This window comes from Ammodytes marinus (genome assembly GCF_949987685.1).
Source record: "Ammodytes marinus genome assembly, chromosome: 7".
Taxonomy (NCBI): domain Eukaryota; kingdom Metazoa; phylum Chordata; class Actinopteri; order Uranoscopiformes; family Ammodytidae; genus Ammodytes; species Ammodytes marinus.
This window is the reverse complement of record NC_137211.1, coordinates 27,578,066-27,593,548: the sequence shown is the minus strand read 5'-3', so window position 1 is coordinate 27,593,548 and position 15,483 is coordinate 27,578,066. Positions and strand designations below refer to the sequence as shown.

The 15,483-nt window shown below is 43.2% G+C and overlaps 1 protein-coding gene across 1 annotated transcript in view; it reads right to left on the bottom strand.

Annotated features, from left to right (window-relative positions):
- The window catches only part of mtor (mechanistic target of rapamycin kinase), a 97,203-nt gene extending 81,831 nt beyond the window's left edge, over positions 1 to 15,372 (bottom strand). Inside the window, exons 1-17 of the mRNA XM_080031882.1 lie at positions 15,245 to 15,372; positions 14,644 to 14,786; positions 14,296 to 14,404; positions 13,656 to 13,888; positions 12,398 to 12,598; positions 11,682 to 11,816; positions 11,004 to 11,279; positions 9,152 to 9,272; positions 8,823 to 9,006; positions 8,307 to 8,435; positions 7,511 to 7,755; positions 6,667 to 6,876; positions 5,919 to 6,124; positions 5,101 to 5,223; positions 4,709 to 4,792; positions 3,423 to 3,515; positions 2,525 to 2,659 (exon numbers count right to left, since the gene is read on the bottom strand). Of these exons, the coding sequence (XP_079888008.1) occupies positions 2,525 to 2,659; positions 3,423 to 3,515; positions 4,709 to 4,792; positions 5,101 to 5,223; positions 5,919 to 6,124; positions 6,667 to 6,876; positions 7,511 to 7,755; positions 8,307 to 8,435; positions 8,823 to 9,006; positions 9,152 to 9,272; positions 11,004 to 11,279; positions 11,682 to 11,816; positions 12,398 to 12,598; positions 13,656 to 13,888; positions 14,296 to 14,404; positions 14,644 to 14,772 (2,613 nt within the window). The 5' untranslated portion in view covers positions 14,773 to 14,786; positions 15,245 to 15,372. The remainder of the gene's footprint in view (positions 1 to 2,524; positions 2,660 to 3,422; positions 3,516 to 4,708; positions 4,793 to 5,100; positions 5,224 to 5,918; positions 6,125 to 6,666; positions 6,877 to 7,510; positions 7,756 to 8,306; positions 8,436 to 8,822; positions 9,007 to 9,151; positions 9,273 to 11,003; positions 11,280 to 11,681; positions 11,817 to 12,397; positions 12,599 to 13,655; positions 13,889 to 14,295; positions 14,405 to 14,643; positions 14,787 to 15,244) is intronic.
- Between the last annotated feature and the right edge of the window lie 111 nt (positions 15,373 to 15,483).

Genomic DNA, 15,483 nt, shown 5'->3' with positions numbered 1-15,483 from the left:
GCAAATTATGGTGGAAAATAAGTATTTGGTCAATAACAAAAGTTCATCTCAATACTTTGCTATATAGTATACCCTTTGTTTGCAATGAGAGGTCAAACGTTTTCTGTAAGTCTTCACAGGGTTTTCACACACTGTTGCTGGTATTTTGGCCCATTTCTCCATGCAGATCTCCTTTAGAGCAGTGATGTTTTGGTGCTGACGCTGGGAAGCACAGACTTTCAACTTTCAACTCCCAAGATTTTCTATGGGGTTGAGATCTGGAGACTGGCTAGGCCACTCCAGGACCTTGAAATGCTTCTTACGAAGCCACTCCCTCGTTGCCCGGGCGCCGCGGTGTGTTTCGGATCATTGTCATGCTGAAAGACCCAGCCATGTTTCATCTTCAATGCCCTTGCTGATGGAAGGAGGTTTTCACTCAAAATCTCACGATACATGGCCCCATTCATTCTTTCCTTTACACGGATCAGTCGTCCTGGTCCCTTTGCTGAAAATCAGCCCCAAAGCATGATGTTTCCACCACCCCCATGCTTCACAGTAGGTATGGTGTTCTTTGGATGCAACTCAGCTTTCTTTCTCCTCCAAACAAGTTGAGTTTTTACCAAACATTTCTATTTTGGTTTCATCTGACCATATGACATTCTCCCAATCCTCTTCTGGATCATCCAAATGCTCTCTAGCAAACTTCAGATGGGCCTGTACATGTTCTGGCTTAAGCAGGGGGACACGTCTGGCACTGCAGGATTTGAGTCCCTGGTGGCGTAGTGTGTTAGTGATGGTAGTGTAGTAGCCGACTGTTTCCCCATGGCGACAAAGACAAAGGCGAGGCTGGACAATTCATCAGTTTCAGGTTTATTTCAGGAGCATCCATCAGACAATACAGAGGACTTGGTGGTAGCATGAGCAGCAGTGAGCATGGGGGCTTTCCCCCGAAGCTAGCTGTATACGCCTGTGAGCAGTCTTATATCAAAACCTAGGCATGCTGGTACTCCCTAAAATAGGCATAATGTTTCATATGACAGGTCCCAGCAACAGATGATGTTTATCTATTAAAAGGTTGTTTTCGTCTCTCACAGTGACCTCTAACATTTAAAGGCCTTTGCTCAGCAACTCTGGTATATCCAGGCCATTTAAATCCACTTCAGTAGCCTTTGTTACTTTGGTCCCAGCTCTCTGCAGGTCATTCACTAGGTCCCGCCGTGTGGTTCTGGGATGTTTGCTCACCGTTCTTGTGATCATTTTGACCCCATGGATGAGATCTTGCCTGGAGCCCCAGTTCAAGGGAGATTATCAGTGGTCTTGTATATCTTCCATTTTCTAATAATTGCTCCCACAGTTGATTTCTTCACAACAAGCTGCTTACCTATTGCAGATTCAGTCTTCCCAGCCTGGTGCAGGTCTACAATTTTGTTTCTGGTGTCCTTTGACAGCTCTTTGGTCTTGGCCATAGTGGAGTTTGTAGTGTGACTGTTTGAGGTTGTGGACAGGTGTCTTTTAAACTGATAACCAGTTCAAACAGGTGCCATTAATACAGGTAACAAGTGGAGGACAGAGGGGCCTCTTAAAGAAAAAGTTACAGGTCTGTGAAAGCCAGAAATCTTGCTTGTTTGTAGGTGACCAAATACTTATTTTATAGAGGAATTTACCAATTAATTGATTAAAAATCCTACAAAGTGATTTCCTGGATTCTTTCCCCCCATTCTGTCTCTCATAGTCGAAGTGTAACTATGATGAAAATGACAGGCCTCTCTCATCTTTTTAAGTGGGAGAACTTGCACAATTGGTGGCTGACTAAATTCTTGTTTGCCCCACTGTATATTTAAGATCAGGCTCTAAGCATTCAAGAAAAATAAGTCATTTTATTTACACACTTTCAATTTGAATGTTATCACTGCCTCAGAGCTCTGAAACTCTGTTAAAGTAGAATATAAAGCCACTTACTCTGTACATTTTTCCTAAAAAAAGGAGTAAGCAGAGCCATCTTTAAGGCCTAGGTGGAGAGTACTTTATAGATCTTTGACAGGCTATATTTCTACAATGAAAATGAACCAAAGATGAGACAAAACTAAAAGTCAAAGCTGTGTAGCTTACTTTGGCACAGAGTAAATAGTTAAGCCATATTAACAACTAGACTTTGCATTATTAGCCCACAGGATATCAAATGTATTAGAGAGTGAATGCCAAAGAGAGTGTTGCCAGAACCAATGTCCACATGCCACACACAATAAACAGCAACAATGAACTCTCTCAGATCCATGTGATGTCATAAGCCAGGGAAGAAAACCCGACAGTTACTCCTTACATCATCACAACTCAACACACAGGGGGGAAAAAGTGCCATAGAACTTTTGGAAAATGTGCATGGCCTCATTCTGTATATGTTCCTGTGATTATAATTCACCAGTCAAAGTCAATACATCTAAACCTGCCTTGAGTTGGGGGTTCACATTGGCACTGACAAAAAAAAACCTATAGGAAAACTAAAGGGGGTAAGGATTGATTATGGGAGGCTACACATCATGCATACCTCTCTCCTGATGCCCTGGTTCTGCTCCGTCTTGAGGAAGTTGAGCAGCACTTCCAGAAGGGAAGGGTACTTGCGGTAGGGTTCTACCACATAACCCGTACTAGCCACCTGCTGGCCCAGTGTCCACAGTGCCACCTGGTGGAGAAGAAGAAGGCATATTCTCTTTGATGATTCTGTTCAGGTTCTCATTGTTCATCTCATTCTGTATTAGAGACCTACTTCACCGGGGGAAATAGGAAGGTGTGTTGAACTCTGAGATCCTATGTAGTATAAATGTGCAACAATTTTAGAAATCGGTTCATCCTAGCCTGAGAAAAAGGCAGAAAGAGTGTTTTATGGTCTCACTGTCTAAACCTACATTTTACCATGTGTGACATCACACATGGTAAAAATCTAGGGTTATAGGACAGGACAACTGGGCCAAGGGAAGACTGAGGAAAGACTGAGGGAATAAAAACCTCATTCATTATATTATAATAGCGATATTATAATGATAGAATGCAGGTTCCGTATTGTTGACGTGTTCCTTTAACATGTTTTTAAAGTAAATTCTCAAAGTGTGCCTGCCTTTGCCATCAATCAAACTACTTTTCAGCCACTTATCAATAAGCCATTGGTTAGACTCTATACTTATGAATGATCCCTCCATGTGTAAGCCCCTGGCACACAATCCTGTTTGAAGAGGAAATAGCAGAAACACAATGCTCTCAGGGCTCAAAGCTTTCTGGGAGACTTTAAATGTTTTCCAGAAATCATATCCAGTTATGTTTACAGAGGGAGACGTGTATTTACTGTACCCAAGAAATAAATATTTATTTGGACTCGGAAGAAGTGCTGATTTTCGAAGAAAAAATGATTAGAAGCAGATTTGCGCAGATCGTCTCCATTTTCTCATTACCTGTCGTTTGGCCAATGAGGAGGAGTCCTGCAGCATGTCCATGATGATTGGAAAAAGCTCGTCCATCCACTTCCTCATCTCCAGGCCACTCACCTGACAGCGTTTAAGAGAACCAATCAAAAACCAATAACATCATCTTAAACCTAGGAAAAGGGATTGAATCTTTTCTTTTTACAATAAAATGACAAGTGATCCCATAACCGTTTCAATCTGACTGTATCAATCCATGTCCTCTACATGTATTTATCAGGAGTTTATGAATGCATTTGTTGAATTATTACTGTTGTGTGTCCATTCCATCTCAGGGGCGGGAGGTTTTGCTGCCACGTTTACTATTGCTCTTTTTTGTTTTTTAGACTTCATGCTAGGGCTGCACAATATATCCAAAAATCTATGTGTATCACGATATCAAAGTTTGAATATATGTATTGCAAGACTGCTTGAACTGCAATAAATGGTAGACTTTTTCCATGTGCCATGCATTAACGCACTGCATGTCAATATATTTGGCCAATCAGATGTAGCCTACGAGCGAATGTTGATCAATAAAAAATAAACATAAAACTATGTCGTTGGAATGGAAAATATTGCATTTATTTTTAGAGTCTGCATGCTTACTGTCTGGGGTCTATGCTGGCAGTGAACTCAAAGCAGAAAGACACTGTATATTTAAGTATTTATTATTTATATATCAAGCCAGTGATATCGTCATAGCAATATTCAACAATGCCATCTATCGCATAACGCAAGTTATCCTGATCAGTGCAGCCCTACTTAATGCTATCAAAGAAATGATCAAATTCTACACATCTACAAATTCTACACATAGGGCTTTGAAGCCTTCTGGCTTGGCATTTCATTGCTCTCATCTGTGTTTCCTACATTCTTTAGTGTCTTCCTGCGCTGGTTCCTGATCAGCTGGCCTCCTGCCTGGTCCTGCACTGAGTCAGCTGTGAACACTGGGTCTACCTGAGCATCTCCTGCACTCTGTCTGAACTGCACACGCTGCCTGCCTTTAACTGGGCTTTCCTGACTCCTCTGTAGGGACCATCGGAGCACCTGAACAGGCTGCTGGGGCAAGGCACACATCCATGGGCTAGGGTGTGGGGGGGGGGCTTTACACTGTACTTTATACCTCAGAAAAGGTTCAGATTACTTGCATTACAACTGTTGAAGTGAGAGACTCGTAAAAATTGAATATTTTGCATAAGGAAACAACACATCTGGGAGATTTATACTTATACCTCACAAAACTCTAGGGACGTGAAGTATTAAACAAGCCCTACCTGAGCCAACTCGCCAATGGTGGCGAGGACACTTATGACCACTCCAGGGTTGGGGTCGGGGTCTTTCAGCTTGAGAATGAGAGCCTGCAAAAAGAAAAAAAGTAAAGAGGTGACTTGACTGATAGAACCCCATTGCTCCCTTAAATTTCATTTTAAGAAAGAACTCGTAATCTTCAGCCCCAACCGATGCTAACTCAAGTGAGATCACTCGAGGTGATTGAGCAGAATAGCTGGGGCTCCATCTAAACCATCAAAATACTTCAACCAACTTTTCTCTCATCAGAAAAAGTAGCCTTTGCGTTGTTACTCATTCAGAAAAAGGCTAGAGAGAACACATGCTCATCTCAAGTAGTACACCTTCATAATGAAATCAAAACTAATCAAGCTTGTACCTTGAGAATGGGCTCCATGTACGGCCGTATGAGGCGGGGGGCGTTGGACACCAGGTGACCCAGCATGCGGGCACTCTGCTCTTTGTTCCTGCCCACACCACTGTGCTCCAACTCTGTTAAGATCTGCAACACAGTTCAGAACACGGTCAAGAATAGAAATGTGAATGAGGTTAAATCATACTCTAAATCGTGGTGTTGAACTGAAACAACTTCATAATGAAAACCCTCACTAATCAAACAACACTTAGAGTTTAAGATGTGCATAGGACCCTCTGCTAGATACAGTCTATGATAGGAGCATGGCCTTTGCTGCCCTCTAAAGGTATTCAACTGAAAGAACAGACAATGGTTTAAAGCCCTTAGGTTTTTTTAAAAAGCACCAGACCCGGGTTCGAATCCAGATCTCTGCATGCCCTCCCCTCTTTGACCCATTTCAACGATGTCTCTCCAAATCTGTCTAATAAAGCAAAGGACACCAAAAAATTATCTTTGGGCTGCAGTGGCGAGGTGGGTATGGAGGTCGCCTCTGGAGTGCATGCAGGGTCGGAGGTTCAATCCCCCGCCTACCTGCCACATGTCGAAGTGTCCCTGGGCAAGACATTGAACCCCGAATTGCTCCCCAAAGTTAGCTTGCACCCTGGGTGGTAGCTGCTGCTATCGGTGTATGAATGTGTGTGTGATTGGGTGAATGTGTACAAAACAATGTAAAGCGCTTTGAGTCTGTGAAAAACCATGGAAAAGCGCTATATAAGTGGAGTCCATTTACCATTTAAAAAGAACCAAACTACTCATGTTGGACTTGTTTTGCCTCTCCTTACCTGGATGAGCATCTTGCGTAGGAAGGGCATGACAAAGGCAGGGTTCATGCTGCTGAGGCGTCCGATGGTGCAGATGGCCAGCTCTCTGATCTCAAACACCTCGTCGTTCAGAGCCACAAACAGCGCCTGCAGGTTCTCGGCCTGGGCCAGGTGAGCATCAAAACGCTCATCCAGAGAGGCCAGCACACAGTATCGAATGTCTGGATCTGTACGACAGGGACAAGAAAAAGTCAGACATTTTGACTTATCATTCTAATTAACTATAGAATTATGGGTCATTTAAGCCGTTAAGAAGTGTGTATCCCTGGCATTACATTTCTTATAATCATCTGCAAACCAGGGTAGGAAATTAGCAATGGGCTTGGGCAAAATGCTGTAATACTTTCCTTCAAACACATCTTCAAACACATCTGATTTCAAACGTGGTTCGAGTAGGAAAAAGTGTACACCATGCAAAAAACATTCTATTCAGATTGAATTCAAAGTGGTATAAAAAAGGTCCAACGTTTTATATGGAAAACCCAGGTGGTATCCTGATATTTCACAGGGTCAGAAAAAACCCCTGGTTAAAAAAAAGCTATTTTCCTGCCCTGCAGCAAACTACCGCAAAATGGTGTTCTAACCATTTACAGAAACATTGATACATCATTATCAATAAATTAATTAATTAATTACTCAATACGTTAACATATTTATACTGCCCCGTTCCCTCCCCCTTTTCCCCTTGTATTATTCCTGCGTCTGATACCTGGGTCGGTGATGCCAACCACCAGCAGCTTGCTGAGCACGTCTGCCACCACCTGCACGGCGGTCTGGCTGACGACATGGCCACTGATCAGGTGTATGGAGGGGGTGAGGAGGCGCGAGCAGGTCCGAGCCGCCTCCATACGGATCTCCTTGTGCTCACTGTTCAGGAAGTGATCGGCACAGTGGCGCACAAACTGGGTGAGGGAGTGTCCTGGTGAGTGAACAAAGCAAGTTAGAATAATCCCTGAACAAGAGAGATCAAAATCACCTATAGAGCTTCACTTAACAAGGATTTCATTCAACCTGTATTTCGTGTCTCGTCTTTTTTTGAACACACCATTAACTTGAGGCCGCTTTACTCTTTTTCCAAATAGGAGATTTTGGCTTATTTCTAATCATTTTGTCTTTCAAAACTAAACACTGCAGTTGTTATAATTACTTTCTTTTTTGTGTTCCTCCAATTTAGAATTCCAAATTGCTTATCACCAAACCTGTCACATACTGTATGATGTCGACAGTCATTGAAGTGAACTTAAAAATATTAACCCTGACGCACCAGTGCACCTCATACCTCAGAAACTATCTAAATTATGTATTATGTTGTCCAAAGCACCCACCAACAAGTTATTAACAACTGCTGAGGGTTTATGATTTTCATTTAAGAACTAAAAAAAAATCTCCATCTTCAATAAATGTGCAGTGTGCAGTCACCTGGTCATTACCTTTATCAGCATGTTTTTTTTTTCATGCTTTAAGATTTAAACAACAAATTCTCATCCAATGGATAAACATTAAACACAACAGCACTGTTTTAAAAGCTGTCTCTTTTCTATGAATCTTCTTGCCTTCAAACTCGAAGCTCCCCAGTGTGCGTAGGGCCAGTGTGATGCTGCCCACGTCACTGGCCTCGGGGATGTTGGTGAGGCTGGGTGAGGCCAGCTGGTGAGCCAGGCCTTTGGGCATGCCGGGGTGACGCAGAGGCTTGTGCATCAACACCAGGGACAGCATCTTCAGCAGACCGTCCTGGATGTCTTTCTTCAGCTGGGGGATTTGACGGCTCAGGTCGTACAGCACCGCCGTCAGTGCAGGACTAGATGAACAGGACACGATGGACAACACAACCCCAGTATGATTATCATTGTTTGCCTTAAGATGACATCTTTAGATGTTTCAAACTCAGGATTTAAAAGGTTACATATTATGCTCATATTCTGGTTCAAAATTGTAACTTGGTTTTCTACTTATAACTGTTTTCATGGCGCAGTGTCCAAAAAACACTTTTTATATTTCTCACGTTCCGTTTTAGTCACTTTAGGGTTAGGGTGAGGGTAAGCCCCGCCTTCCAAAAGCCCAGTCTGCTATGATTGGCCCTGTATCTAATTGCCAGTTTGAATAGAACTGACTGGGGTTTACGAACACCACATTCACCTTTTCAGAAAGGTGGTGGCGGAGAAAAAGGGAGGGTTGTTTTCCTCTCAAACTCTGGGAGTCTGTCTAGCGAACCGTAGGGATTTAGGATAATAGGTGACCTTTAAACATTGCTACTTGCATTAACCCAGATAAAAATGATCAAATCCAGGCGATGGTAGAATAATTGTTAGTTGAATTATGAAGCATAGCGGTGTAACGTTTGTGTCCTACCTGAGGCCCACAGCCAGCATAGGCTCCAGCAGCTCCTTGATGTCTGGTTGGATGCTGGGACCCATGGCTCTGGACAGCATGCTGATACAGGTGAACACTGTGGCATCCACCTGCATGGTCTTCTGCCTCCTGCACACATCAAACAACAGGGGGTTTAATAAAAAAAAATTAAACCACAAATAGTAAGTCTGCTTTCCTTTCATAAAGTATCACAAAATAATTGTGGGGTCTACCGAATGTATACATTTTACACTTATATATATATTTTTTTTTTCAATGCAGTCAAAATTAAACTAGCCCAAATTGTCTTTTCTTTTCTAATATAGCACTACCAAATACCACGATAACAATATGATAATATGAGAGCATAATAAGAGGAAAAGAAAAGAAGCAATGCATAGGGAAATACCTATAAAATAAGGACAATAAATGAAAGAAACATATGCATATCTAAATATATAGAAAAACGATTTACAATATACAGAGAAGCAGCACAGAGTTTTTAACATGACTTACTTGTGTGCAAAGTCCTTGGGTGGCAGGGCAGCCTTGATGATCTCCAGGACCTTGGGGAGGTACGGCTCGATCTCTGTCCTGACGGCCACCACCAGCAGCCCCAGAGCCTGGAACGCTGCAGTCCTCTCCTTCTCCTTCTTCAGACAGGCCAGCAGGTAGCCCATAGTGTCAGACAGGTACTGGTCTGCACAGTGGATACGGAACAAACCAACAGTGCAAAGTGCTTAAACACAGATGTAGGGCTTTTTCCATAGGCAGTAACTGACTGGCTGCATGTTAATGTGTGAAAGGTGGATATGACTGGATCTGGGATCAGATTCAAAGATTACCATCAGTCCCACCTGTGAAGTTATGTGGCTGGAAGGCCGCCAAGCGTGGGAGCAGGTTGAGGATGGTCATCTGGATCAGAGGGTTTTTACTGGTCCTGTATTTCAGCACCCATCGGCACACCTGGACAAAGCACATTAGAAAATATTATGATTATGATTCATCTGGGGCACCTTGTGTTCTACTGCTGACAACATTGGGGGAGCCAAGAAGCGTTATTTCTAAAACCTATATTTTTTATTTAGAATGCAACAATACCTTGTTTTCAATTTGTTGTCAAATATACTTTAGGGCACATTCGCAAGAAATGACAGACCATCTTTGCATTCAGTAGGTAATATAAGACTAGGCAGCTCATAAAAGCAACTTAGGACATGATGCATATCAATATAACGACATGACACCATACTTTAACAAACACCTTTTTGATAGCCGAAACAAAAACTGAACCTTAAACTTCAAACTTTAAAGGGCTGCAATTTAACCAAAACAAGATCCCATTATGGAGTGAAACTCAACTTTGAAATGATGGAGGAGGAGGACAGCATAAAGGTGCGAACACACTGCACTCCGCCGCGCGGCGAGTTTACATACAAAGTCAATGTATTTCGCGCGGCGATAATGGGTGGCGGGCATAGAGCGGTTCACGCGGCCGCGCCGCGATAGCCAATCAGCGTTGAGCTCCTCCCGACGTCACTCGCTTCGGGACGACGGACAGAGGAAATTAAGTTGGATGAACATAATAGTCACAGTTTGCTCCCATAAGTTCTGTGAATAGCCTCTGTGTCTGTTGCCTGCTGTGTACAGCTATCAGTTTTGCTTTATGAACCAAGTTAGCACCAGTTAGCTTGGGTAAAGCACCATCAGCACAGCAGACTGGTCCCCTCTGCACCGGTTAGCACCAGCGCCAGCGTATCCCATGAGTAGAGAAGGCTACTTTGGACGGGCGGCGGACACAATATGACCCAATATGATCACGCGGCGCGGAACCTGCGATTCGGTGCCGCGCCGCGGAGTGCAGTGTGTTCGCACCTTAACATTCCCCTCTCTACCCCATTTTATCCCTGTCTCTTAACACTAGGGGTATGAACGTTTACAAAAATGCCTAACCGTGTACACAACAAATTTTTTTTCGTGTACACGGTTAACCGTTACGTCATTGTCCTCGTGCCCCCGCCGTCTTGTAGGCGCGCGCGCTCACACACACACACACACACACATACGCGTTCGTTCGCCTGTAAACACACAATTGACATGAACTACGCTCGTTTACACACCTCTTATAATAGGTCCATGGTACACACACACACACACACACACACGTTCGCCGTCATAATCGCGCTTCATTCATTTCCTGATTAATATAGCCTATCGCTTTCTACATGTCCACGTTAAATGCATGTTGAACAGGTGTTATAAAGTTCGGGCTACTTACGAGCGTAGTTCACGTCAACCGGGTAACTTTAATCTTTAGGTTATCTTTCATCACTCTTCCATGGCTGTGAGTCGAGTCCCAGCACGGCGACTCCCCGTGTGCGTGTGTGCGCCGATACACACACTCACTCACACACACTCGCCGAGGGACAGACAGATTCTCGGCAGACTAGCTTTTATCCTCCCCAATTAGTTTATTAGTGATGTAAAATCAATAAACGCGTGTCTCCAGAACATATTTAAAAACTTTGAAATTTTAATAAAAAAAATAAAATAAAAAAAAACGGTTTTCATTTATTGATTTTTCCTAAACGGTTATGATTTACTAAACGGTTACACGTGTACACGTGCACACCCCTACTTAACACAATCAAATAAAGCATGAAAAATGCCAAAAAATTATCATAATCATAATCTTACCTGGTCAAATCTCTCCTCCATCAGCTCGCGGCAGTAGCGACTCTCCACCAGTGAGCTCTTGGCGGGGGCGGGTGCAGCTCCGAAGGTGAGGAAGCCCTGAGGCGTGCTGTAGCCCAGCAGACCCAGCAGAGCATTGGACTGCTGCGGCTGCACCGACTGGAAGCTGGTGAAGGGCGTGATGTGGCGGGGCTTGGTGCCAAAGCCCATCATCTCCTTACAGTACTTATCATGGACCAGCTGCTGCTGGGTGATCTCCTCCATCTCCTCACGCATGCGCTGTCATAGAGAGACAAGAGGAGAGAGGGGTGAGACGAATGTTTGGATTTGGGGATGAGAGCATGTTTCCACAGTTTACATCTGTTTAAAAGTGTCTGCTTACTGCGTCTGTTTTAATGTTCATGCTGCAGATATTCATAATGTTAAACACACCATATCGCGTATACATATGTTTTATTATATTTAACATTATTCTATTACAGGTACAGTATCCTATTTCAGTATAGATAATTTTTATTTCCATGTACAGTATTCTGTTTTGTCTACATTTAATTATTTTCTATATTGTATTGTTGAGAGGAGCTTGGGACTTAATAATTTCATTGCCAATGACTGCTGCTGTAATTGTTGTGCATATGCCAAATAAACCATCTTGAATCTTGAGTCCACTCCAGCCCTTACCTCTCCCTCCATGCTGCTGATGCGAACCAGCTCATTCAGGATGAGGAGAGCGCCGTGGACCCTGTCCTCACGGTTCATCCCTTTCTCTTTGGCCAAAGTCTCGTCAAAGCCTTTCTCCGCCTCCTCGAAGGTTTGCTGGTACAGAAAGAGACAAACACTCATGTTTCCTATATCAAAGACCTCGGCTTTCCCCTGAAAATACAACATGTACTGAGGAAGGATATTTCTTTTAGAACAAAAAATGTGATTTGCCACAAAACAGTAGCCTGGCTGGACCGGCCTGATCTTGCGCAAGCTTCACATTCATTTCTCTCCCACAGATCAGTCTGGCCTTTCTGCCCGGCTTATAAGGGCCCGCGTTAAGACCTAACGTTGGTCCCTTATAGTTGAAAGCTTCTTCTAATTGGTTCATGTAGTCTGTAACCTAGCCTTGTGAGACCGGCCCCATCTTGTTGCCTTATTCGTTGATTCATGTTGAAGTCAACGACAACATAAACCAATCAGGGGCTGCCTTCCACTAAAAGACAGAAATTGGGGAGGGTCCGGTCTGACTGGAGGCTAGATTGACGACTACATGAACCAACCAGTGGCTGCCACTAATGGACGGGGCCACAGGACATTGGAGAAAGGCCATTGATCTGCGAGAGAGAAACTAATATAAAGCTTGTGGGATCAGGCTGGTCTCACCAGGCGAACAAAATAGTGGAATGTCTTACTTTGTACCACTGTGGTTTCTGCATTTCCTTGGTCTCCCTCTGTGTGGTGAGGATGAGACAGGCTCTCAGTGCAGACACAGCCCCTTCTCGGATGGCCTGCTTTGGGTCCCATACTGCGTAGAAGATGTTGTCAAAGAAAGGCTGCACTTGCTGAAAGAAGAAGGTGGGTGCGCTCACGGCCAGCTCCCTCAACACCAACACCTGGAAAAGACAGAAAAATGATATTATGGCGGCACCAGATTGACTTTCTTTGGTTTATCTTCTTTGCAGGGTCCAAAGATCGAACATCAGCATGAATCTGTTCACACATTTAACAAGGTTAGATTGAGATGCTAAAATTCTGTTTCTCTCTTGAAGTTGCTTCTCCTGCACCATGCACCATTATAACTGTCTTTGTGGGTATTGCTGCAACTAAACAGATGTGGTTACAACCTTAAGTTTCAACAACCAGCAATGCCACAGATATATAAGCAAAAGACAGGTTCAATGGTGATGTTATGATGAAATAAATAAGCTAAAGTATGTCCCAATTGTATGCCTACTGCATGCTAACTACATACGTTGTATGATCAGCTATAGCATGTAGAATAGTCAAATTAAAAGAGATTTGGTACGCAATCACAAAACAGAAAATCTCAACTCAGCTAATTGAGAGACAGTTCATTTTTAGTTGGCACGGCATCGAACGATCAAACAAATGAAAACCGTAGAGGTAAATAAAAGGTTGACAACAACAGCGTTCATGACATTACTTTAAAGTTTTGGAAATGTTAAACTTTAATGCGTTCTAGAAACACGCATTAATTTACTTCAAATCAGAAATAACACAAACTATTTGGAGAAGCAGACGACAATGACGTCATTGAATTCTACATAAATCCCTCAATGCATTCTTAAAATACTTTTCTCACAAGATTTACGGCACTGTGACCTTGACCTTTGACCTCCAAAATCTAAAAAAGTTCATCTTTGTGTCAGAGTGGACATCTGTGCAAAGGTTAAAGAAAATCCCCCCAAAGCTTTCAAAACAGACATCGCGTTCACAAGAATGGCCCCGAACGGACAGATGGAGAGACAAGCCCAAAACATAATGACTCTGGCCTTACTAACCCAACTATGGCTGGAGTGGATGCATTAAAACAGTGGAACACAGGCCCATGGGAAGTCAAAGTGTCCATTGTGCCCTCATCTCCAGCACACATAAACACCATAAACAGGTTCTATATTTAAACAACAAACAACACTGCTGGTCACTTACTGCAGCGTGGCGCCTGCCTTCGTTCCTGTCGGCTCCCAGCCACTCCAGGGCCCTCTTCACCTCAAACTCCACGTACTCAGCGGTGAAGGTGTCCCCGGCCATAGACAGGTGGCCCATGGCTTTAGAGGCCATCTCCATCACCACCGGGTCGCTGGAGGGCAGCAGGTTGCGCAGGTAGTTGGCAAATCGGCTGATCCTGGTGGCATTGCCTCCCTCCACTCCGATCAGACTCACTGGAAAATAAAAGAATCCAGTCACAGTGTATCGACGTTTGACACATACAATCCCTGCTTTCCAATACCCATACTCGCTGCTATTTAGTATGGTAGTAAAACAGATTGACGTCAAATCAACGGAGCCTCAGTATGAAAACAAGCAGGGATGCGTCGTATATATATATATATATATATATATATAAATGCCTAGTGCATGTTAACTAGATTATTTGCATGATCAGCTGTAGTATGTAGTGTGGAAAAAAAGAAAGAGTATGCATTTTGGAACTCAGGGTATATGTAAACTATTAGGCAGAATTTCACTGCTTATCTCAAGCCAATGCCACTAACATACCTCAACAAGTAATTGAGAAGTTGAAGGTTAACTTTCAAAATTTGGCGTGGCAATGTTTACGGCAGCTTACCAATGGCAAGGATCCCTCCCTTCTTCTCATTCACATCAGAGCTGGATACCAGCTCAAATATGTGGTGGTTCAACTCATCGTAGAAGGTCGTGGCTTCATCTTGGCTCAACTGTGGAAGGCACAAAACCAGTGTCACATGTCTTAGAAGTTTAGAATCTGTAGGAACAACATTTCATTGTATGTAATATTCATAACAAAACTGAAGTGTACATTCATTTCTGAAACAGTGAAATGGCTGATCCATCTCCAGCATTTGATGGCAACATTGAATCAGTAGACAGTATCATTATTGCAATGATATCCTTTACAGCAAGTTTCTACTACGTCCGTGTGTATGATTGCCATTACCTCTCTGAGCTCTGTGGTCACATAGTGCTGCAGGTCTTTGGCAGATTTCGCTCTGTTGTCTTCATTTCGACTCTTCAGCCCACTGACGAACATTTGCAGCACAGTGGCTGTGCCTGACATGATCACCATCTGGACGGCCTTGTCTGCAAGTAAATAAGTACAACTCACTATGACGTTCAGGGTTCTCAAAGCAAATACGACAAAGGTAAAGAAGAACAAGCACAAATGGGGTACTTTAAAATAAAGAACATTTGCCCTTAGTAGTTAACACAGGTCATTATTATTGTTGTTGTTGTTGTTGTTGTTGTTAGCAGATGTTATAGCTAGCTAACGTGTCTTGTTAGCCTAACACATTGTCAACCTTGTTTATAAGCAACATGTCAAACAGAGACATAACATAGAGCTAGAGAGATAGCATCATTTACACTACTGGTAAAACTACAGATACGTTCAGGAGTATAGGTCAGGTGCTATGCTAATTCAGAGCCTCATGAGTTTACCATGTTGGTGTTGTTTAGCTAATGTTAGCCAGTGCTAAAGTTAAGCGTTCTACTGCAGCAAAGAGTTAGCAAGATAGCAAAGTGTATAATGTAGCACTTACGTGTTTATCTTAATATGTCAGCCACTAAATTGCTATGCAACTCTTGCAGAATATCTCTCATTCTCCGACTTCCTTGCTAGCATGGGGCAGTGTAAGCTAGCTGCTGTGCCGCTATGGTCAGATGGAACGTCTCAAGCACAGGAGACATACGTAAAACATCACGAGCGCCGAGCTGCGTTCAATTTTTCCTGCGCAGAGATGGACGCATGACTGCGGCAGCGGACCATATCCTGTAAAAT